Source organism: Scyliorhinus torazame, chromosome 7 (genome assembly GCF_047496885.1).
Source record: "Scyliorhinus torazame isolate Kashiwa2021f chromosome 7, sScyTor2.1, whole genome shotgun sequence".
NCBI classification, from domain to species: Eukaryota; Metazoa; Chordata; class Chondrichthyes; order Carcharhiniformes; family Scyliorhinidae; genus Scyliorhinus; species Scyliorhinus torazame.
Window position 1 is genome coordinate 200433203 of NC_092713.1, and position 25945 is coordinate 200459147.

General features: G+C 47.3%; 1 protein-coding gene across 2 annotated transcripts in view; it reads right to left on the reverse strand.

The window, feature by feature from the left end:
- Window positions 1-25945, reverse strand: part of LOC140426781 (slit homolog 3 protein-like) — a 925338-nt gene that overhangs the window by 254836 nt on the left and 644557 nt on the right. For both annotated transcript variants that reach the window (XM_072511946.1, XM_072511947.1), the window contains one exon: window positions 4586-4730. In XM_072511946.1, coding sequence (XP_072368047.1) covers window positions 4586-4730 — 145 coding nt within the window. The remainder of the gene's footprint in view (window positions 1-4585; window positions 4731-25945) is intronic.

A 25945-nucleotide genomic window follows, 5' to 3' on the forward strand; every position in this document is an offset into this window, starting at 1 on the left:
CTGGTGCGATGACAATAATCTCTCCCTCAATATCAAAAAAACGAAGGAGATTGTCATAGATTTCAGGAAGCGTAGTGGAGAACATGCCCCTGTCTACATCAATGGGAACGAAGTAGAAAGGGTCGAGAGTTTTTAGGTGTCCAGATCACCAACTACCTGTCCTGGTTCCCCCATGCCAACATTATAGTTAAGAAAGCCCACCAACGACTCTATTTTCTCAGAAGACTAAGGAAATTTGCCATGTCAGCTACGACTCTCACCAACTTCTACAGATGCACCATAGAAAACATTCTTTCTGGTTGTATCACAGCTTGGTATGGATCCTGCTCTGCCCAAGACCGCAGGAAATTACAAAAGGTCGTGAATGTAGCCCAATCCATCACGCAAACCAGCCTCCCATCCATTGACTCTGTCTACAACTCCCGCTGCCTCGGAAAGGCAGCCAACATAATTAAGGACCCCACGCACCCCGGACATACTCTCTTCCACCTTCTTCCGTCAGGAAAAATATACCAAAGTTTGAGGTCACGTACCAACCGACTCAAGAACAGCTTCTTCCCTACTGCCATCAGACTTTTGAATGGACCTACCTCATATTAAGTTGATCTTTTCTCTACACCTTGCTATAACTGTAACATTATATTCTGCTGTCTCTCCTTCCTTCCCTATGTACGGCATGCATTATTTGTACACCATGCAAGAAACAATACTTTTCACTGTATACTAATACATGTGACAATAATAAATCAAATCAAATCTCCCCATGTAGTAGCTGAGGAGTAAATGTAGGGCATGTACTCCATTGGGTACCCAAGCCAACCCCTATTTTATTTCCTGCACATATGTGTCTCTAATAACAGTCAGAGTGGGTGGAATTCTCCCAAACAATTGGGTGGAAAAACAGGTGCGAATCCCACTGGCTATTTCCATCGCAATCCACCCGCACATAATCATTTTTTTTGAGCTTGGGGAGATTCCCGCTGGGAACGAGAAATTCAGGATCGAATGATGCCACATCTCCAGCCAACCCTACCCCCATTGGCAGGCATCAGTGCCGTCCCCCATCACCAGTACCAGCGGCCCCCTCCCCACCAAGTGTTAGACATCCTGCTATGGGGATAGGGTAGGCCTCCTAAGGCCCCCCATTTAAAGCTAGCCCTCTTCTCAGTCCCCCATGACTCCAGACCCTTCAGGCCCGCCCTGAAACTCCCTGCCTCAATTCCCCCCTCCCTTTTTTCATGGCCATGTCTCTCTCAGTCTCTGCTCCTTGGTACATTAGCAGTGCCAAACAGGCAGTGTGAGGTTGACAGTGCCAGATTGCCAGTGAGCAGTCTTGTCCCCGACCAGTCAGGGGTTCCATTGGCCGCTGAAACCCCTGGTGTAGTCATCTCATCTGAGACCATTACTGATTCCCATTGGCCTCACATTGTGCCGGCGGGGCGCTCTATCCCAGGAGCTGGGAATCTCCTGCTAATACTTGGAAATGCATATTTAAATGAGTTTGAATACCCACTTAAATATGTGAGTCTGGTTCATGGCCAGTGAGGGCATGGACCAGATTGCGTCTGGTGCCAGAGGCCAGGAGCATCATGCTCCATTCGGCTCTCTGCGCGAATCCCGTTTAGTGGCTCTCTTGCTATTCTCTGGTATTAGTGAGAGGGTGCCAGCCACAACGCACGGGGAGAATCTTCCTGGGATAGGAATTTTGTTGCATCATTTCACCTCCCAAGCTCAGAAACTTAAGACCAGTCGAGATCCCCATCAGCACAACAGACATTTGCTGGGAGTCAGATAGTCACGATCAGCACTTTTGGATCAGTCTGTGGTTTCAGAATATTTGGTTTACACTGGAGAACATTTGACACACTTATTTTTAACAATATCTTCTTCAAATGGCTTGTTCTCAGTTTGTTTGATAAGATTCCTTCAAAGCACCTTGAGATGTTTCATGATGTTAAAGGCAATACATAAATGCAAGTGGTTGCTGCTGTTGTAATGTTTTTTTTTAAAGACTGCGGATCAGTGGGTGGTGGTCAGAATGCCATCTGGAACTGTTGAGTCTTCTCCTGCAACCTCACCGCATCACCAGATGCCACTATACTGGCTGTAAGCTTTAAAGGAGACTGACAATATTTGCAATTTAAGAGCTTCTTGATGTGGCTCCCTGAAATGTTTAAACTGTGACAGCTTTGGTGGCCGTTGGAGGCCCTCCCCTGCTTTGAACACACCCAGTTTGTTTAATATTGTGACTCTTTAGTGAATGGCATTGGTCCTTGCTTATGCAATGTCAACAGTGCTTTCCTTCCCATTAAAGGGTCAAAGGCAGAATGGTGATGTTGCTGGAATCCAGTAATCTAGAAGCCGACTAACGCTCCGGAAACACGTATAGAAATCACGGCAGCTAGAGGAATGCAAATCACCTAATTAATAAATCTGGGATAAAATAATGACCGTGAAAATACTGGACCGGTGCAAAAAGCCCTCTGGTTCATTATTGTCCTTCAGGGGAGGAAATCTGCCATCCGAATCAGGCTTGACCTACAGGTGACTGCAGATGTGCTGCAATGTGGTCGACTCTTAACTGCCCGCCGAAATGATTGAATCAAACTGTTACAAGGAGGGGAAAAGAAAAACATGGGAGTGCAGCAGTTCAGGAAGGTGGCTTACTACCACTTCCTGAAGGGCAATTTCTGAGAAGCAATAAATGCTGGCCTTGCCTGAGACTCTTACACCCCCAAGACGAATATATGTGTAGAAACAAAAATGACATTCAGGGCCACACACGTTCTTATTTTGCCCCCAAAATGATGTTCAAATGAGGAAGAGCAAACCTTTAAAAAAAAATTTTTTTTACAATTAAGTGGCAATTTAGTGTGGTCAATCCACCTACCCTGCACATCTTTTTGGGTTGTAGGGGTGAGACTCACGCAGACAGAGGGAGAATGTGCAAACTCCACATGGTCAGTAAGGGCAGCATGGTGGCGCAGTGGTCAGCACTGCTGCCTACGTCGCTGAGGACCCGGGATCGATCCTGGCCTCCAGTCACTGTCTGTGTGGAGTTTGCACATTCTCTCCGTGTCTGCGTGGGTCTCACCCGCACAATTGAAAAAAATGTGCAGGTTAGGTGGATTGGCCACGCTATATTGCCCCTTAATTGAGCAAAAAATAATTGGGTACACCAAATTTTAAAAGAACTCCACACAGACAGTGACCCAGGGCCGGGATTGAACCCAGGTCCTTGGCGCCATGAGGCTGCAGTGCTAACCACTGTGCCGGCGTGCTGCCCCAAGAAGAGCACACCTAGGCCTTAGATTATAGAGTGGATTAGTTTTGTTTCAAAAAAAGCCAAACCCATCAAACATACTACTATCTCAATCGCACTCCAAAGTTCAAATAAGGTTCAATTTGTCTCAACCCATTTCCGCATTTCTTTTGGAAGTGTTTGTTTCCAATTTCTAAAATATCTGATCGTCAAAAAGCAACAATATCTGCTTCCGACCGGACGGAGTTGACCCAATTCAGAGCTATTTGCTCACTCAATGTGCTTCTCCACAGAATCTGGTGGCTGTTCATACTGTATTTGAATATTGTATGATATGTATTTGGTTCAGTAAGGGTTAATATCATGGGTCAGTGTGTGTATGTGACTGCTACAGTATTTTTTAAATAATCCTGGTTCACAAGACCAGCAGACACTTTGACTGCAGAGGTGCAATTAAAGCATCATAAGCATCATTCATTCCAACCATGAATATTGTTTACCTGAAGTATGGCTAATGGAATTTTGTTTATATAAAGAAAGTTCCCTGGGGACTAGATAATTAGAGGCATTGTGTTGAGCTTTAGTATGATGATGTAGTTGATGGGAGGAGCCAGGAGCTGAAATAGTCAGGTGTTCAATTTTGATCTATCTTTGAACAAACAGTAGTTTCTCTCGAAACAGTTTAGTTAAAATAGATTTTGCCTGTGAATAGAACAGCAGTTTCTGAAAAGGCTGGCATGTTAAACAGTAGTTTGACACAGGCAAGGATCTGCAAGCTGGTTCCTGAAGACTCCCTCTCTCTCAAAGCAGTTTATCCTAGACATCTCATTACAGCAAATATTCCGGTGTTTGCTAACTATATTTAAAAGTGTATTTTGATCTGAGATAGATTTTGGTTCAATGGAGATAAAAGAAAGCAGTTAGGATTTAAGCGTTGTTTAACTGGTAATTATAAGCTAATTTCTTTATGATGTTAAAGTTAGTTTTAAGGCTGCGTTAAAAGTAAAGTGTGTTTTGATACGCCATATCACTCCTGGAGCAAAGTATCCTTTCCTCAGTCTTACAAATTAAATGAAATATTGCGTTTCTGCCCAGTATCCTAGCAACTGTTGGGGGTCTGGTTTGGGATCGTAATAATTTCAATGCTGCACTCGATCATAGCAAGCGTGTTTTTTGACCAAGATGATTTAGTGTCCTTAACAGGATAGGATCAAATGATGACTTCACCAGCTCTAAAACCACCTTTAGAAGCTGATACATTTGACATCACCGTCCCCATTCCTACTGTCTTTAAAAGCAAGCATGGGAAAGTCTCTTACTCACATTTCCACAATGTTTTCTGGGAGGCTGATTGGGATTTCGGTCAGCCCTTTCCCTCGACAATCCACGATGTTGTTGCTGCACACGCATGCCGACGGGCATGATGTCGCATGGGCACTGCAAGATTGAGGCTCGGAGGACTGAGGGCCTGGGAGAGCACAAGAGCACACTTACTCAGAACAGCAAAATAGACACATATAACATGCAACATTGATGGAACAACGGAGAAGTGTTCCACCCGGCTAACTAAGAACATTTTCGAAAACAAACAGTTCCTGTGGGAGTTTGTTACAAGCAAAATCAAAGCTTCTGTTACATTTATTTACAATGCCAATATAAGGATTCTTGTCTCACATTGTAGCCAGGAATGATCAACAAAATTAGAACCCAACTGTCTTTAATTGAGCCAATTTGTGTATCAACATAATTGTCTCAATTTGCATCATTTTTGGTTTATATAAACACGTCCTTTTGCATTAAATAAAGGCACTTCGGGTATGCATGCAAATGTTGTCATTCTCCATGGTGCGTTGTGCCTTCTGAATTAAAAGATTTTTATTTTGTGAAAATGCTGCATGTAGCTGGAAGGAGCCACAGTCATGAAAGCAATGGTACCTTGATACTCGCGGTGGCATAGGTATGCAGTTGAGAGGGGGTTGCCCTGGGAGTACTCAATATCGACTCCAGGCCATATGAAATTTCACCGTATCAAGTCAAACAGGGACAAGGAAACCTCCTGCTGATTACCATCGACCATCACCCCCCCGCCCACCCCTTGCCCTGCCCCCCCCCCCAAAAACACACACACCTTTCAGCTGGTGACAGCTGGTGAATCAGAGCTTGTCCATGTTGAACTCCGCTGGGAAGAAGCACTGAGGGTGCTTCATAACAAAATGCAACAAAAAACATAAAATACTTGACAATCTCAGCAGGTCTGACAGCACCTGGGGTGAGAGAAGGGAGCTATCGTTTCGAGTCTGGATGACTCTTTGTCAAAGCTGCTGCACAAAATGTACTCTGGGGGGGGGACTTCCAATGTCCATCACCAAGAATGACTTGGTTGCATCATTACTGACTGTGCTGGATGAGTCCGAAAGGACAGAGTTGCTCGATTGGATCTGCAGCAGGTGTTAAGGGAACTGACAAGAGGGAAGAACATTCTTGACTTTGTCCTCACAAATTTGCCTAGTGCAGATGCACCTGTCCCTGCCAGTATTGGTAGGAGTGATCACTGCACAGTTTTTGTGAAGATTTATTGTGTGGCACTATCACCATTCTAGATGGACTAGATTCAGAACAGATCTAGCAAGTCAAAATTGAGTACCCATGAGGCACTGTGGGAAGTTCATAGCATCAGAATTACATTCGACCACAATCTATAACGTCATGGAATTGCATATCCCCCACTCTACCATTACCACCAAGTCAGGGAATCAACCCAGCTTCAATAAAGGTTGAAGTAGGGCATGTTCAGGCCACAAGGATATCTAAAAATGAGGGGCTGGATTCTCCATTCCTGAGGCTAAGTACCGACGCCAACAAAGCATCCATGGTGTTTCATGACAGAAAAATCGGTGCGAAACCATCACCGATTGCACTACTGGTGAGGGGCTAGCACCGGCACCGCATGAAACGCCCACGGAATGTGTGGAAAACACTTGGAGAATCGTAGGTTCTTGTTCCTCGCTGTCTTCAGGGGATGTCCCGGAGGACTGGAGAATAGCCAATGTTGTTCCTCTGTTTAAGAAGGGTGGCAGGGATAATCCCGGGAACTACAGGCCGGTGAGCCTTACTTCAGTGGTAGGGAAATTACTGGAGAGAATTCTTCGAGACAGGATCTACTCCCATTTGGAAGCAAATGGACGTATTAGTGAGAGGCAGCACGGTTTTGTGAAGGGGAGGTCGTGTCTCACTAACTTGATAGAGTTTTTCGAGGAGGTCACTAAGATGATTGATGCAGGTAGGGCAGTAGATGTTGTCTATATGGACTTCAGTAAGGCCTTTGACAAGGTCCCTCATGGTAGACTAGTACAAAAGGTGAAGTCACACGGGATCAGGGGTGAACTGGCAAGGTGGATACAGAACTGGCTAGGCCATAGAAGGCAGAGGGTAGCAATGGAGGGATGCTTTTCTAATTGGAGGGCTGTGACCAGTGGTGTTCCACAGGGATCAGTGCTGGGACCTTTGCTCTTTGTAGTATATATAAATGATTTGGAGGAAAATGTAACTGGTCTGATTAGTAAGTTTGCAGACGACACAAAGGTTGGTGGAATTGCGGATAGCGATGAGGACTGTCTGAGGATACAGCAGGATTTAGATTGTCTGGAGACTTGGGCGGAGAGATGGCAGATGGAGTTTAACCTGGACAAATGTGAGGTAATGCATTTTGGAAGGGCTAATGCAGGTAGGGAATATACAGTGAATGGTAGAACCCTCAAGAGTATTGAAAGTCAAAGAGATCTAGGAGTACAGGTCCACAGATCACTGAAAGGGGCTACACAGGTGGAGAAGGTAGTCAAGAAGGCATACGGCATGCTTGCCTTCATTGGCCGGGGCATTGAGTATAAGAATTGGCAAGTCATGTTGCAGCTGTATAGAACCTTAGTTAGGCCACACTTGGAGTATAGTGTTCAATTCTGGTCGCCACACTACCAGAAGGATGTGGAGGCTTTAGAGAGGGTGCAGAAGAGATTTACCAGAATGTTGCCTGGTATGGAGGGCATAAGCTATGAGGAGCGATTGAATAAACTCGGTTTGTTCTCACTGGAATGAAGGAGGTTGAGGGGCGACCTGATAGAGGTATACAAAATTATGAGGGGCATAGACAGAGTGGATAGTCAGAGGCTTTTCCCCAGGGTAGAGGGGTCAATTACTAGGGGGCATAGGTTTAAGGTGAGAGGGGCAAAGTTTAGAGTAGATGTACGAGGCAAGTTTTTTACGCAGAGGGTAGTGGGTGCCTGGAACTCACTACCGGAGGAGGTAGTGGAGGCAGGGACGATAGGGACATTTAAGGGGCATCTTGACAAATATATGAATAGGATGGGAATAGAAGGATACGGACCCAGGAAGTGTAGAAGATTGTAGTTTAGTCGGGCAGTATGGTCGGCACGGGCTTGGAGGGCCGAAGGGCCTGTTCCTGTGCTGTACATTTCTTTGTTCTTTGTTCTTTGTTCTTTGTTGTTCTGCGCATGCACAGGGTTGAAAAGCTGCAGCCGTGATACGCCTACACCAACCACACAGGCACCGATTGCGCCGGACAAGATGGCGCAGGCCGTGCTGGACCACTACCCGCCCACACCAACCCCACAGGCCAGCTCCTGGCCACCACCCCATCTGCCCCTCCCAGCCCTGGAAGAAGCCCCCCGGCAAGCGGCACGGATCCTGGCCAACTGTGGCAGCACTGGACACTGTCCACATGCCCTTTCTCTCTCCCCGCAGCAGGCACGCCATGCTCCTGACCGTTGAGACCACACGTGGCCCGCACTGTCGGGAACTCAGCCCAGCAGAGGTGGAGCATTGCGGGTGGTCCGGAAAAGGACATCCCAACGAGATTGCGACTGCGCATGGCGCGCGTCCCGATGACGCCGATTTTGAGGGGGCGGAGCACCGCAACCCAGCAGCCCCGATTTAGCAGTTGGGAGCCATTCTCCACCTGATCTCCGTTCCCGATTTCGGCATCGGACAACGGAGATTCCTGCCCGAGGTGTTAACCTGGTGAAACTACAACACAGGACTACTTGCACGTCAAGCAACAGAAACTGCAAATGATATACAGAGCTAAGTGTTCGCACAACCAACGGATCAGGTCTAAGCTCTGCAGTCCTTGTCACATCCAGTTGTGAATGGAGGAGGACAATTAAACAATCAATGCGAGGAGAAGCTTCCACAATTAACTCCATTTTCAAAGATGGGGAGCCCAGCACATTAGTGCAAAAAAAAAGGGCTGAAGCATTGTACCATCTTCAGCCAAAACTGTGGAGTAGATGATCCATTTTGGCTTTCTCCTGAGCTCTCCAGCATCAGAGATGCCAATCTTCAGCCAATTTGATTCACTCCATGTGATATCAAAAAGCTGCTGAAGGCATTCGCTACTGAAAAGGTTCCGAGCCCTGATAACATTCTGGCAATAGCAGTGAAGACTTTTGCACTAGATTAGCCTCACCCCTAGCCAAGCTGTTCCACTTCAGCAACAACAGTGGCAGCTACCCGGCAATGTGGAAAACTGCTGAATAATATCCTTTCCAGAAAAAGCAGGACAAATCCAACCCAGCCATTTACTGGCCCATCAGTTTACTCTCGATCATCAGCAAAGTAATGGAAGGCATCATCGACAGCGCTATCAAGTGCCAATTATACAACAATAACCTTCTGCTCAACTTGAGTTCCGCCAGGGCTACTTGACTCCTGACCAGCCAGTTGGTGAAGGAGACAAGAAGTCAATCTTCACTTAGTTTTATATTTATTCACCAAGTGAAACATTACAAATGTGTAGTTCTTAACGCTACAATCCAACCATCTGTGTTAATAAGTGACTTTCCACATGTGCACAAGCAACATACAATGAGTGTCCCCTACCTATATACACTAAACCTTAATTAATATCATCTCAGTTCTGAGACATCATTGCAGGAATTCTCAAGGTAGTATCCTAGCCCTTCTTCAGCTGCATCTTAAATGGGCATGTTCGCTAATGATTGTACAATGTTCAGCAACCCCATAGATACTGAAGCAGTCCACCTCCAAATGCAAAAAGACCTGGGCAACATTCAGGTTTGGGGTTATAAGTGGCAAAGTAATATTCAGTCGCACAAGTGGCACACAATAACCAACTCCAACAAGAGAGATTATAATCATATCCCTTTGACACCCAATGGCTTTGCATACGTTCAATTCCCCACTATCAACATCCTGGGGGGGCTACCATATGCCAGGACTAACCACATAAATTCTATGGCTATAAGAAAAGGTCAGGGGCTGTGGACTTTGTGGTGAGTAGCGCACCTCCTGCCTCCACTGTCCACCACTAACAATGCACAAGTCATGAATGCGATGGAATATTCTCCACTTGCGTGTATGAATGTGGCTCCAACAACACTCTAGAAGCTCAACACCATCCAGGCCAAAGAATTCGCCAATATAAAAGTTCATTTCTTCCATCACCATCGTACCTACAGCGGAGAAGGAGGCCATTCGGCTCATCGAGTCTGCACTGACCCTCTGAAAGAGCACCCTGCCTCATCCCCACTCCCCTGCCCTATCCCCAACAAACCTGCACCTTGTGGAAACCCATGCAGACACGGGGAGAAAGTGCAAACTTCACACAGTCACCCAAGGCCAGAATTGAACTTGAGTCCCTGCCGCTGTGAGGCAGCAGAGCTAGCCAACTTGCCACCGTGTCGGCCCTTGTGCTACCATGCTGTCTCTAACACACACAGTGGAAAAGGAATGTACCATCCATAAGATGCAATGCAACAACTCACCAATGTACCTTCCAAAGGCATACCTCTAACACCTAGAAGCACAACGACATCAGATACAATGGAACAGCACCCTTGGCAAATTTCCCTCTATGCCACAAACCATTCTTACTTGGAAATATACCATTGTTCCTTCACTGTCACTGGAATTGTCTTCCTCACAACGCTGTGGATGGACCTGCACCAGACGGACTGTGGCAGTAGTGCAAGACGGCTTAACACCACCTTTTCAAGGACAAATAGGGATTGGTCACAAATACTGGCTCAGCCTGCAACATCCACATCAGATGGAATATTTTTTGTAGAAACAAGCCTGCAGCATCCTGAAAGATGGTACTATTTCATTGTTGTATACAATAACCACTGAGCACTGTGAACATAATAATGTGCGAATTCCACATTTGGCAACGTAAGGGCTAAATTTTTGTTTGCATGCTTGAAAGGAAATTAAACACCATGCCAATTATATCGTCCTTTAAACTTGTAAATTGGTTTTGCAAACCTTGGCTTTGTTTGTAACACGTCAGACAGAGTTTTTCCCAGCCCTGCGCAACAATTAACAGAGCAGGCGAAAAGGTTTCAAGTCAGTCCAACGTGGCAGAGGAAGGTGGAGATTTGCAATTATTACTTCATTCTTCGGTGGCACTGTGGTTTCTGTTACTGTATTGTATATATTGTGGTAAATCACTGTTACTGTATTGTATATATTGTTTGTTGTCTCTGCTGGCTCCGCCTGTGGCTCCTCCCCTCAGGCTCTGTATAAAGGTGGCCGACCTCTGGCCCTGCCCCAGTTCGGGATCAGTTGCCAGCAGGTTCTCGTTTAGCTTATTAAAGCCACAGTTTTGTTCCACAACTCGTCTTTGTATAATTGATGGCACATCAGGCACAGAATGTTGCCACAGGAAGCGTCGTGTTCCAATCCACAAATGTGGCGACTAGTTCAGACAACAATCAGAAATAACTGCCACCACCGTCAGCTTGGGCCTCGCGTAACTCTCACCACTTAGCTGGTTCTCTCAGCTGATGGTCTCCAAGTACAGAGACTCCAACAGAAATCTCCTTCCTGACTCTTTTTGGCGCTGTTGTTTTGGCACCAAACTGTAACTCAAACTGCGACGTGTGTTGGATCGCGTTTGACCCATCTGCTTCCATCTAAAATAAGCCTAATCTCTAAAGACTAGATTATTTTGCTGACAATAAAACTGCCCCATAAACGTCTGACAACTACATCTTTTATTGGTGCCTGAGGTTAGTTTCTGACTCAGCTGAAACATCGATGTTCCTCCTACTCAGCTCCCCCACAATTTTAGCAACTCAGTTTGAGGACTACACAAGTGAAGGAGCGCTCCATTCTTGCACAAACTGACTTCATCAGTTCTTGAACTTTGGACTCAGAATAACAACTCTTGCTTTTCAAATTTAATTGAAGCAGGAGCTGTTATGCCGAAAGGATGGGATGAAGTGAGTGGAGGCCCATGTGGAAAATAAACCAATTAGATATGGGGCCTGGCCCTGTGTTGTAAAAGCCTGAGTAATTCTATCTATAATATTTTTCATTGGAATTTTGGGTACCTGTTGCCCATAATTGCTTGATGATTTGAAATTAATCAGCAGAAAATCAAACACAACAGGTAGTGGAATTCCTGCTGCCAATTTTCAGTGAGTGAAGAAACCAGCCAAAAACTCAATGCTGGGTAAAGCTCCCTTCTGCTCTATTCCATCAAGATCAGAGGACAAACTAACTGTAGGATAGGATTCCCAGATCAAGCACTCCTGGATCAATGATGGGTACATTAATGCAGATTGAAGTTTTCTTCACCTTCACCCTGTTCATTCAAAAGGTAAGCAACTTTCTACTCTACCAGTGTGACACTTCTATTAAGTGTCGCTTCTCCCCTCTGATTAAATACCAGCATTCTGTTACTTGCTGTTTGAGGAGACATCCAAACTTGCTGTTTAAGGAGACATCCAAACTAACTTCTTCGCAACAGCACTTTGCTTGTAGGCAATCAATCCAAAGGTTCGATATTCAACTTAAATTTAAAAAGACACTCTAGAATATAATAAGAATAATCTTTAGTATTGTCACAAGTAGGTTTACATTAACACTGCAATGAAGCTACTGCGAAAAGCCCTTGGTCGCCACACTCCGGCGCCTGTTCGGGCACACCGAGGGAGGATTCAGAATTCCAAATATGTAGAGTATTCTACTAACAAGAGAATTCTAAAAAGACAAATCAACAACGTTGCTTCCATTTTAAGAATCCCAAACACCAGCTCTAGGTAAACAGTTCAATAAAAATATCCCATACAAAAAATACTATAACGTGAAAACGGGAAGATTCATTCGGAACTTCCAATAACTTCTACCTTTCGTGTGCAATCTTCATCCAATGTCTTTCAATCTTCAAACTCTGGCATCCATGCATTCGTACAGGCCCCCTCTGGTTTGTCTAGAATTCCCCCCCCCCCCTAAGCTTCTGTATCCTTGTCCCATTCTTTGCAAATCCTCTAAAGGCCCATCTGAGTTTACAGCTTTGTTTACTGCACTCTCTCCCTTGTTTTCCATGCCTTGTTTGTAAAGTTGCTCTGGGACATTTTCTATGTTACACGCGATAAAATTGCAAGTCGTCAGACAAAACCAAGAAAGGCAAAGAAAATAAAAGAAAGTCAAACTTAATTATGTTTCGTCACAGCTGTTTCTGACAAAAAATAAAAAGGATGTTCTTTCTTTTTTGAGGCTGGGAAAAGGTCTCTTAAAATGAATGTTTCCCTTTTCCTTGGCTTTACCTGCAACCACAACAAGATGTCATCAGCCCGAAACTGGAGTCACCAGTGTGTATTAGACAGAAGGTTGTTGCGAACAAAAATGGACAAAGTCAATTACATTCTACGCAATACCATCCCTTTACAGTCCAACAAAGAACTGGGGCCCATCATAACAGGAATATTTGGAAAAGTTGAAACATCAATTTTTTAAAAATGTATCACGTGAACAACTGCATAAAGTACTATGTTTTTTAAGTGCATCATGAGCTCGCCATCTCCACAAGCACTTTCCGTCTGAGTGACTTTTTCTATGTCACTGAATGGAGAGGGAGGGAAGGAAACATGCACCAGCTTTCCTTCTCCATCTGGCACAGTGGCTACAAGTTTACAAATGCATGTTTTGTAATTCTCCAGTGTTTTGTTGACATTTCATTAACTGAAGACATGACTCCCTGCTGAAATGTTTGACAATGACTTGTCCTTTTCAGCATCTATCAATCTATCAGCAACATCTGTTCCATTGGGCTTTTGGGATTATTCTTGTGGGATTAACAAAACCCCAAAAAGTCACTGTCCTTTTTTGCCCTTGTCTTTTCCCTATTTTTTCCCCATCCCTTATGCCTCTTCTCTCCATGCTGTTTTCTTTAGCTTGGGAAAGATAAGACAACCTTGCATTTGTGTTCAGTTCAGAGTTAGGTGTCTAGCTAACTATCAGCAAATGTGAAACGGCTCTTGATAATGGGCCTGTTCTGTTTTATACATCAACGTGTGTTGTTTATTAAGTCAAGATAACACACCCAACAGTGCTATCAGAAACCAATGAGTTATCACCAGAGCCATTCAATAAATACATAAGTCATTTGTTTAAATACTATGGCAATTGTTAATAGGACCTAAGCCAATTGGTGAAGCCAAAACCAACACACGGACAGTTTCTTTATCAATCGAGTTTATTGACTTGTTCAGTCTCAGCTGTCGTCCTACACAATCCAGTGGGCCAACTATCCCCTATTTTTATCATTCTAATAAAATAAATCAATAAATTAAACAAATATGAGAGGGATGACGACCCCTTGTGGGTCACTGTAACTAAAACAAAACATCAAAGGAAGCTGTAAGATTCAGGCAAGCAACGACAAGGAAGCAATGTTGGATTGGAACCAAAAGATTGAACAAGATTGACATACTTACTTACTCCCCAAAGGCTCTCCTGCACCTAGCCCACAGTCGGGCTGGGTTTTTTATGTCCCAGGGCTCCCCTGGTTAAGGGTTTCGCACCCCCCCCTCACTCTTCAGGAAGATCTTATTCACGTGAGGCCACAAGGAACCGTTGGATTATAACAGAAACTTAATGAACTAAACTAAAATATAATTTCCAAGGTGATGATGTACCCTAGCCCCCGTGGAGCCTGCTGCTCAAGTGTACCAGTGGGCACTACGTGTTCCCTTTCCAGGGCACTCAATCGTGAACATAGCCATGGTTGTCCCTATTTGTACTCTTAAAAAAACACACAATAATCAATAAATTAAACAAAAATTAAAGGACTGCCAGCCCCTGGTGGGATATTGTAACTAAAATAACATTTCAAAAGAAAATTTAGCTAATTAAATCAAAATGTCAGTGCTCAAAGACAATGAATACCCATCAACTGTTCCTCTTTACCTTAACAATGTAATTGATATTAACCAATCTTTACAATGTAACTAACACAACATTAAAAGAAATGAACAATTTAAAATCACAATCTGAGGTCATTAGTTGGATTTTTTGCATAAATTTAGGTGATGCCTACAGGTTACTTCAGAGCTCACTGAACTAATAATGGCTCACAAGCTTTGTCAAGTCCAAAAGCAACTTCTATGCATCATCAACTTTGACTTCTTGGGCGCGATTCTCCACTCCCACGCCGGTTGGGAGAATCGCCTGGGTCGCCAAAATTTCCGGGGACGCCGGTCCGACGCCCTCCCACGATTCTCCCAAGCGGCGGGAACGGCCCGGTCGAGTTTCGTGAGCCGCAGGCCGGAGAATCGCCGGAGACACCGAAAATGGCGATTCTCCGGCGGCCAGGCCAAAACGGCGGGTTCCCCCCGGCGCCGTCCACACCTGGTCGCTGCAGTCGTGGGCAGTGCGTGAACGCTGAGGGGGCGGCCTGTGGGGGGGCGAGGGGGGATCCTGCACCGGGCTTCACCTGGAATGTGGGGTGGCCCGCGATCGGTGCCCACCGATCGTCGGGCCGTCCTCTCTGAAGGAGGACCTCCTTCCCTCCGCGGCCCCGCAAGATCCGTCCCCCATCTTCTTGTGGGGCGGACTTAGAGAGGACGGCAACCACGCGACAAGGCCTGGCGCATGTAGATGACGCGGCCCCGATCCTGGCCCATTGTCAGGGCCTGAATCGGTCGGGACCGGGGCCGTTCCGCGCCGTCGTGAACCTCGACGGCGTTCACGACAGCGCGGCTACTTCGGCGTGGGAGTGGAGAATCCCGCCCTTTATTTTTCATATGTTCCTGATGTTTAACCTCCCCCCAACTGATTCTTCATCTATGGTAAACATGGAGGACAGAATTTCCCTTGGGGTTCTTCTGATATTCTTTTGTAACTTCTGGTTGGCAAAAACTCTGGAGAATCGACTTAACTGGCCATTAATGCCACTCTTATGGTTGCTTCACCATCATCTGCTGAAATTAGTCACTGTTGTAATGTTAGCAACCATGGCAACCAAATAGCACAAGGGACAACAAACTGCAATGAGATAAATTATCTATTGTGGTCATGATGGATAAGACAATCATTTTATCCAGAATACCAAGCCCTCTCTAAATAGTGACATGGGCTATTTAAAAAATATGTACCTGAGAAAACCTCTGTTTTAATGTCTTCTCTAATAGGCAACACACCCTCAGTTCTGCACTGAATTATCAGGATTGGTTACGCACTTAGGGGAGGCAGTGGTATGTTTGCTGGACTAGTAATCCCAAAACTCAGGGTAATGCTCTGAGGACCTGGGCTTGAATCCCACCAGGGCAGATGGTGGAATTTGAATTCAATAAACAATCTGGAATTAAAAAGTCTAATGATGACCATGAAACCGTTGTCGATTGTCATAAAAACCCATCTGGTTCACTGATGTCCTTTAGGGAAGGAAATCCGTCATCCATACTTGGCCTGGCGTACATGTGACTCCAGACACACAGCAATGTGGTTTACTCTTAAATGCCCTCAGGCATGCCCACAACTTCTGACTTCAACCCATGTGTGCTACAACTGAATTAAGTCCAACATCTGCTAGATGTGCTCAACTGAACTCAGTCCTCTTTTGCTGGGGATGTCAGGAAGCAGAGGTAGTTTTAAGTGATCTATATTTAAAAAAATATTTTTATTCGATTTTAATGTTTTAAACATAAAACAAAACAATGCAAAACAAGAAGAACAACAATGCCCCCCCCCCCCCGCCACTTTACCAACCAACACCCCAATAAATTAAAGAACAGCGCCTCTCATCCAGCCCCATCCCTACCCACACCCAACCACCCCCTTCCCTAGCAGCTGACGATAACCAACTTTTAAAATGAAGAATAACTGACCCCATCTCTTGTGGAACCCCTCAATCGCCCCCTCAAGGTAAACTTAACCTTCTCCAAATACAGGAAGTCCATCAGGTCCCCAAGCCACACTGGTGCACTGGGCAGAGAGGTTGACCTCCACCTCAACAGGACCCGCCTGCGAGCAATCACCATACCCTTTGCCTGCCTCAACTGGCGTACCGCTTTCCCTGTAGACAAAAGATTAAACTGCATCAGCAGTTCCTTTCTACTGAACAAGAGCTCCGGAGTGGGATCCTCTGCACACTTCCCATCAATTTTCAAGATTTCATCATTCAGATGGTTTTTTATGACAAACGACAACGGTTTATGTAATGGGTGCAGCCCCACCCGGCGAGCCTGCCCCCACCATCTTTCCTCCTATAGCACTCCTCACCAAACCTGAGGTCTCAGGCGGACTAGCACCGTTCCTTTTCGTCCCGTATTCTTCTGTTGGGTTTTCGACATCCTCTGATTACCCCAAATTTACTGGAGACCGTTCATATAAAATTTCCCCCAAAACTGCATGAAAAGGGCCACAAATCGAAAGCTCTAACGGGAGCCACCCAACGTGCGACCTCCACATATATGACACCGCCGGAAGTCCTGAATTGATTTATATTTGTATTGTTGGATATTAGAAATAAAGTATAGATTTAAGGCAGGTCTATTTAGTGTTTCTGTGTAAGAAAGGGTGAAACTCTAGTCAGATTCATGTTAAACAAAGTGTTTGCATGTGTGGGGGTTTTTGGTTTCAGTTCAAACTGTGTCTATTGTGATTTGAGAGATTATGGCCATGAAAAGGAAACGGGAATTTGGGGAACGAATGAGCCATTGCTTCGCAACTAGGGGGCACCTTTAGGGGAAGAGGCCTTGAACGAGATTTTCTGGCCTTCCAGTGGTGTATTTATAGGTGGCGGGAGATGGCCCACCGTAGGCCAGCGGCAAGGTATTTTGATCCCGCTGCTGTCAATGGGATTTCCCATTGAATTCACCCCCAAACTACCGGGAAACCCATGGCGGGGGTGCACCGCTGGCGGGATCGGAGGATTCCGCCTGCATGAACTGCTGAAAGATCTTGGGCGGGATTCTCCCCTACCTGGCGGGGCGGGGGGTTCCGGCGTAATGGAGTGGCGGGAACCACTCCGGCGTCGGGCCGCCCCAAAGGTGCGGAAGTCTCCGCACCTTTAGGGGCCAAGCCCTCACCTTGAGGGGCTAGGCCCGTGCCAGAGTGGTTTCCGCTCTGCCGGCAGGCGGGAAAGGCCTTTGGCGCCACGCAAGCCGGCGCCAAAAGGTCTTCACCGGGCGACGCATACGCGGGAGCGTCAGCGGCTGCTGACGTTGGATATTAGAAATAACGTATAGATTTAAGTGAGGTCAGAACAGTTAGTTCTAGAAACCAGAAATAAAAAGAGTTCAAGAAGACTGAACTTCAAGGAACAGAGGAATTGGAATCAATTGAAGTTAAGGGTAGCGCTGAAAAGTACAGTCCTGTGACTTTGCTCATCCATGTTTTCTCAAAAAAAGTTACGTCTACGGTCTTTTGGGTCAGGCTTCCTTTCTAGAACCTTCCCGTCCAGTCGTCACATCAACTGGATTGCAACAGAGGTGAGGAAAATCAACCCCTGCCTCTTGATGAAAGTTGAAAAAATGCGTAGGTGTACATTTCACCGAGTCACAGAATGAGCCTCAAATGTGATGCTCCCTTCAATCATTTGAAAAGCTGATACTTCGAATGAGACACCAGTACTTTCCTCAGCTATTGGTAAGGATGAATGAAGGACTTATTGGCTGCACTTTCAGAATAGGAGGTAATCGCTTTCAGAATGTTACCTTCATCTATTGATCATTATATTTTGTTTCAGTAAATTGTACATTGATTTGTTGTCACTTTCTTTCGGAAATGTTACATTTGTGATATGACTTAATTGGAGGAAAAAAGTAACATACAAAAAAAAAAGCTGGGAACGTTGGCACTGTCATGATATCCATATTAACATATCATGGTGCAATCACACACACACACTGATGGACAGGTCGACGGACCAATCAACACACACACAACATCACAGCCAATCACCAGTGAGAGCACACGCATTATAAAACAGGGAACACCACAGTTCCCGCTCATTCCACCAGGAGATAGCTCAGAGCACAGAGCTCACAGCGTGCCACTCAGACATACACCATGTGCTGAGTGCCTCTCTAAGATAGTGCTAGGGCTGGGTCCACAGGTTATCTGGTGAAGTACGAACCACAACCAGAAGTTAATAGTTATTATTGTACAGAATAATAAAACAGAGTTGTACCATCTACAACCGTGTTGGTTCGTTTGTATATCAGAACACCCAACACGACAGGCACCAGGGTGCTGATAGGGGTGGTCACATTCCTTTGGGTCCCTCCAGGCATTTACCGAATCTGAACTCTGTTAACGTGGAGAGTCATTATTTATTACAGTTAGGTCAGTGTACCACTTAGATCAGTGCTGTAAATCTGTTTTAAGTGTCCCCTTTTAAAGTGGTTTGAAGTAGTTTTAAAGAACTTTATTTTTTATGCCTGAAGTTTCATTTAAAGTGCAGAATAGGGGCAGCACGGTAGCACAGTGATTAGCACTGTTGCTTCACAGGGTCAGGGTCCCAGGTTCGATTCCCGGTCTGGGTCACTGTCTGTGCGGAACCTGCACGTTCTCCCAGTGTCTGCATGGGTTTCTTCCGGGTGCTCCGATGTGGTGAACCACGTTCCACTGTTACTCACTGCTATATATATATATATTCACTGTTATTGTTTGTTCCATTGTTACTTACTGGTTGTTGTTGTTGTTGCTACTGTTGGCTCCGCCTGTGGCTCCGCCCCTCGGGCTTTGTATATAGCTGGCTGATCTGTGGCCCTGCCCCCAGTGAGGGATCAGCAGCAGGCAGGCACACATCTCAGTGTATTAAAGCCACAATTTAGTTCTATAACTCGCTTTGTCTATTATTGATGGTCCATCAATTTAATACACTGAGATATTACAATGGATGCCACTCTTAAGCCTGACCGACTTGAACTTGACCCGCAGGCAGCGGACGCCACTGCGATCTTCGAGCACTGGCTAAGCTGTTTCGAGGCTTACCTAGGACTCATCGACCGACGCCGTCACCGAGGTGCACAAGCTGCGTCTCCTCAACGCCCGGGTGAGCCCCAAATTTTTTCTGCTGATCAGAGACGCAGCGTCATACGCAGAGGCAATCGCACTGCTAAAAGGACCGTTCGTGAGGGCAGCGAATGAGGTGTTCACTCGACATCTCCTTGTCACGAGGCATCAGCGCCCTGGTGAATCACTGGCCGAATTCCTGCGTGACCTGCGAGTACTCGCCTGGAATTGTAACTGCCAGGCAGTTACGGTGGTTTAGCACTCTGAGCTCCTAATCAGGGACGCCTATGTGGCCGGAGTCCGGTCTAATTATATCCGACAACGCTTACTCAAAGGGGGTACCCTCGACCTCAAGGACACTGTGCAACTCTCTAGCTCTTTGGAAGTAGCGTTCCAGAACATGGATGCCTTCACGTCCGACCACGCGGCACCCTCGTGGACGTCAGAGGCGCGGCCATCATCCGACCCGGGCACATCACAAGTCTGTGCCGCGCGGCAGCCCGCCAACTTTGGGGGGGCGTACTGCTACTTCTGCGGCCAGGGCCAGCACCCCAGACAGCGTTGCCCTGCTCAGAACGTGACCTGCAACGAGTTCGGTAAGAAGGGGCACTTTGCCAAAGTCTGTCAGGCCCGAGCTCAAGCTCCCAGACCCAAAGTCTGCCAGGCACGACCTGAAGCTCACAGGACCCGCAGCGTGGCATCTTGCCTGCCGGGACCGCCCCCTTCTGATGCGCCATCCGCCTTGTGCGGCCAGTGGGGGCCGCCATCTTGGGACCACCCCGCTACCACCGACCAGACCAGCCATCTTCCGCAGCTCAGCTCCGTCACGCTCGACCAGTCCCGGCCCCATCACCTCAAGAACTCCATGATGGCCGTCCGGGTCAATGGGCACGAGACGACCTGTCTGTTCGACTCCGGGAGCACGGATAGCTTCATTCATCTGGATACGGTAAGGTGCTCCTCCCTTCGGATTTTCCCCGTGTCCCAGACAATCTCCCTAGCTTCCGAATCACACTCCGTTCAGGTCCGGGGCTACTGTGTCGCAAACCTTGCGGTACAGGGCGTAGAGTACGCTACCTTCAAACTCTACATCCTCCCCCATCTCTGCGCTGCCTTGTTACTAGGACTGGACTTCCAGTGTAACCACCGAAGCCTGACTTTGAAGTTCGGTGGACCCCTGCCCCCTCTCACCGTCTGTAGCCTCGCGACCCGTAAGGTCGCCCCTCCCTCGCTCTTCGCTAACTTCACCCCCGACTGTAAGCCTGTCGCCACCAGGAGCAGACGATACAGTGCCCGGGACAAGGCCTTCATCAGGTCGGAGGTCCAGCGACTCCTGCGGGAAGGGATCATTGAGGCTAGTAACAGCCCCTGGAGAGCCCAAGTAGTGGTTGTCAGGACTGGGGAGAAACACCGGATGGTCATCGACTACAGTTAGACGATCAACCGGTACCCGCATCTCGATGCGTAACCTCTTCCCCGCATATCTGACATGGTCAACCAGACTGCGCAGTATCGGGTCTTCTCCACAGTAGACTTGATGTCCGCGTAACACCAGCTTCCTATCCACCCGGGGGACCGCCAATACACTGCCTTCGAGGCAGATGGCCGCCTCTACCACTTTCTCCCGGTCCCCTTCGACATCACCAATGGGGTCTCGGTCTTCCAGCGAGTGATGGACCGAATGGTTGACCAGTACGGGCTGCGGCCACATTCCCGTATCTGGATAATGTCACCATCTGCAGCCATGGCCAGCAGGACCACGACGCTAACTTCCAGAAATTCCTCCACACCGCCCAGCTCCTTAATTTAACCTATAATAAGGAGAAATGTATTTTCCGCACAACTCGCCTAGCCATCCTTGGCTACGTCGTGGAAAACGGAGTCCTAGGGCCCGACCCCGACCGAATGCGCCCCCTTCTGCAACTTTCCCTCCCCCACTGCCCCAAGGCCCTGAAGAGATGCCTGGGGTTTTTCTCCTATTATGCCCAGTGGTTCCCCAATTATGCAGACAAGCCCCACCCACTTATCAAATCCACCATTTTCTCCCTGACGGCTGAGGCCCGCCTGGCCTTCAATCGTATCAAGGCAGATATTGCCAAGGCCATGATGCACGCAGTAGACGAGTCCATCCCGTTCCAGGTGGAGAGCGATTCATTGGACTTTGCCCTGGCCGCTACCCTCAACCAGGCGGGCAGGCCCGTGGCTTTCTTCTCCCGTACACTCCATGCCTCCGAAATTCGGCACTCATCTGTAGAAAAGGAAGTACAAGCCATTGTGGAAGATGTGCGACATTGGAGGCATTACCTGGCCGCAGGCAATTCACTCTCCTCATTGACCAACATCGGTTGCCTTCATGTTCAATAACACACAGCGGGGCAAGATCAAGAACGACAAGATCTTGAGGTGGAGGATCAAACTCTCCACCTATAACTACGACATCTTGTATCGGCCTGGGAAACTCAATCAGCCTCCAGATGCCCTTTCGCGCGGTACATGTGCCAGTGCACAAGTAGACCGACTTCCGGCCCTCCACAATGACCTCTGTCACCCGGGTGTCACCCTGCTCCTCCATTTCATCAAGGCCCGCAACCTGCCTCACTCTACCGAGGAGGTCAGGACCATGACCAGGCACTGCCAAGTCTGCGCGGAATGCAAACCGCACTTCTATCGGCCAAACAGAGCTCGCCTGGTGAAGGTCTCCCGCCCCTTTGAATGCCTCAGTATCAATTTAATAGGGCCCCTCCCCTCCACTGACCATACCGTGTACTTCCTCAACATCATTGACGAGTACTCCCGTTTTCCCTTTGCCATCCCATGCCCTGACATGACCTCAGTCACTGTCATCAAGGCTCTGCACAGTCTCTTCACCTTGTTCAGTTTCCCCACCTATGTCCAGTGATCGGGGCTCCTCTTTCATGAGTGATGAGCTGCATCAGTTCCTGCTTAGCAAGGGCATCGCCTCAAGCAGGACGACCAGCTACAATCGCTGGGGAAACGACAGGTGGAGAGGGAGAACGCAACGGTCTGGAAGGCCATCCTTCTGGCCCTACAGTCTAGAAGTCTCCCAGTCTCCCGCTGACAGAAAGTCCTTCCCGATGCGCTCCACTCCATCTGGTCGCTTCTGTGTACTGCCACCAACGAGACCCCTCACGAACGTTTGTTTGTCTTCCCGAGGAAGTCCACCTCAGGGGTCTCGCTCCCGTCCTGGCTGACAGTCCCAGGGCCCGTCCTCGTCCGGAAGCATGCGAGGAGCCGTAAGTCAGATCCCCTGGTCGAGAGGGTTCTGCTCCTCCATGCCTACGTGGCACACCATGACGGGCGGCAGGACACATTCTCCCTTAGGGACTTGGCACACGCAGGTTCCCCAGCGACTATCACAACACGTCCACCCCTACACCGTCTACCACCACTCGGCTGCATCGGGACTTGGCACTGGCAGCCTCCCCAGTGATCATTACCACCACCCCCGCCCCTACACCGTCTCCCTCTCCGCCGGCTCATCGGGATGAAGAAGAAGACGACACGCTCCCAGAGTCGAAGGTCACGACACCCGTGCCCACACCACAGCCGGGACTGAGGCGATCACGGCGGAAGGTTAAAGCTCCTGTCAAACTCAATCGGTGAGTCCACTTCACCCCCGCTGGACATTTTTTTTTTTAAACAGGGGGTGAATGTGGTGAACCACAAAGAACAAAGAAAAGTACAGCACAGGAACAGGCCCTTCGGCCCTCCAAGCCTGTGCTGACTATGCTGCCCGTCTAAACTAAAATCTTCTACACTTCCTAGGTCTGTATCCCTCTATTCCCATCCTATTCATGTATTTGTCAAGATACCCCTTAAATATCACTATTGTCCCTGCTTCCACCACCTCCTCCGGCAACGAGTTCCAGGCACCCACTACCCTCTGTGTAAAAAACCTGCCTCGTACATTTCCTCTAAACCTTGCCCCTCGCACCTTAAACCTATGCCCCCTAGTAATTGACCCCTCTACCCTTGGAAAAAGCCTCTGACTATCTACTCTGTCTATACCCCTCATAATTTTGTAGACCTCAACCTCCATCATTCCAGTGAGAACAAACCGAGTTTATTCAACCGCTCCTCATAGCTAATGCCCTCCATACCAGGCAATATCCTGGTAAATCTCTTCTGCACCCTCTATAAAGCCTCCACATCCTTCTGGTAGTGTGGTGACCAGAATTGAACACTATACTCCAAGTGTGGCCTAACTAAGGTTCTATACAGTTGCAACATGACTTGCCAATTCTTATACTCAATGCCCCAGCCAATGAAGGCAAGCATGCCGTATGCCTTCCTGGCTAACTTCTCCACCTGTGTTGCCCCTTTCAGTGACCTGTGGACCTGTACTCCTAGATCTCTCTGACTTTCAATACTCTTGAGGGTTCTACCATTCACTGTATATTCCCTACCTGCATTAGACCTTCCAAAATGCATTACCTCACATTTGTCCGGATTAAACTCCATCTGCCATCTCTCCGCCCAAGTCTCCAAATGATCTAAATCCTGCTGTATCCTCTGACAGTCCTCATCGCTATCCGCAATTCCACCAACCTTTGTGTCGTCTGCAAACTTACTAATCAGACCAGTTACATTTTCCTCCAAATCATTTACATATGCTACGAACAGCAAAGGTCCCAGCACTGATCCCTGCGGAACACCACTAGTCACAGCCCTCCAATTAGAAAAACACCCTTCCATTGCTACTCTCTGCCTTCTATGAACTAGCCAGTTCTGTATCCATCTTGCCACCCCTGATCCCGTGTGACTTCACCTTTTGTACCAGTCTACCATGAGGGACCTTGTCAAAGGCCTTACTGAAGTCCATATAGACAACATCCACTGCCCTACCTGCATCAATCATCTTAGTGACCTCTTCGAAAAACTCGATCACGTTAGTGAGACACGACCTCCCCTTCACAAAACCGTGCTGCCTCTCGCTAATACGTCCATTTGCTTCCAAATGGGAGTAGATCCTGTCTCGAAGAATTCTCTTCAGTAATTTCCCTACCACTGACGTAAGGCTCACCGGCCTGTAGTTCCCTGGATTATCCTTGCTACCCTTCTTAAACAAAGGAACATCATTGGCTATTCTCCAGTCCTCCGGGACATCACCTGAAGACAGTGAGGATCCAAAGATTTCTGTCAAGGCCTTAGCAATTTCCTCTCTAGCCGCCTTCAGTATTCTGGGGTAGATCCCATCAGGCCCTGGGGACTTATCTACCTTAATATTTTTCAAGACGCCCAACACCTTGTCTTTTTGGATCTCAATGTGACCCAGGCTATCTACACACCCTTCTCCAGACTCAACATCCACCAATTCCTTCTCTTTGGTGAATACTGATGCAAAGTGTTCATTTCATACCTCGGCCATTTCCTCTGGCTCCACACATAGATTTCCTTGCCTATCCTTCAGTGGGCCAACCCTTTCCCTGGCTACCCTCTTGCTTTTTATGTACGTGTAGAAAGCCTTGGGATTTTCCTTAACCCTATTTGCCAATGACTTTTCGCGATCCCTTCTAGCCCCCCTGACTCCTTGCTTAAGTTCCTACCTACTTTCCTTATATTCTACACAGGCTTCGTCTGTTCCCAGCCTTCTAGCCCTGACAAATGCCTCCTTTTTCTTTTTGACGAGGCCTACAATATCTCTCGTTATCCAAGGTTCCCAAAATCTTCCGTTTTTATCCTTCTTCCACTGTTTAACCACGTTCCACTGTTACTCACTGCTGTATATATATATATTCATTGTTATTATTTGTTCCATTGTTACTTAGTGGTGTTGTTGTTACTTCTGTTGGCTCCGCCTGTGGCTCCGCCCCTCGGGCTTTGTATATAGCTGGCTGATCTGTGGCCCTGCCCCCAGTGAGGGATCAGCAGCAGGCAGGCACACATCTCAGTGTATTAAAGCCACAATTTAGTTCTATAACTCGCTTTGTCTATTATTGATGGTCCATCATCCGGTTTCCTCCCACAAGTCCCGCAAGACGTGATTGTTAAGTGAGTTGGACATTCTGAATTCTCACTCAGTGTACCCGAACAGGCACCGGAGTGTAGCACAGTAACTTCATTGTGGTGTTAATGCAAGTCTACTTGTGACAATAATAACGATTATTATTATTAATTCCCCATTTTAAAATGCATGTACTAATGATGCAGTAAAATAGGCCTAATGCCAAAAAGGGTCATCTGGACTCGAAACGTTAGCACCTTTCTCTCCCTACAGATGCTGCCAGATCTGCTGAGATTTTCCAGCATTTTTGTTTTGGTTTGAGGGGCGAAATTCTCCGGAAACGGCGCGATGTCCGCCGACTGGTGCCCAAAACGGCGCAAATCAGTTGGCATCACGCCGCCCCAAAGGTGCAGAATGCTCCGCATCTTTATGGGCCG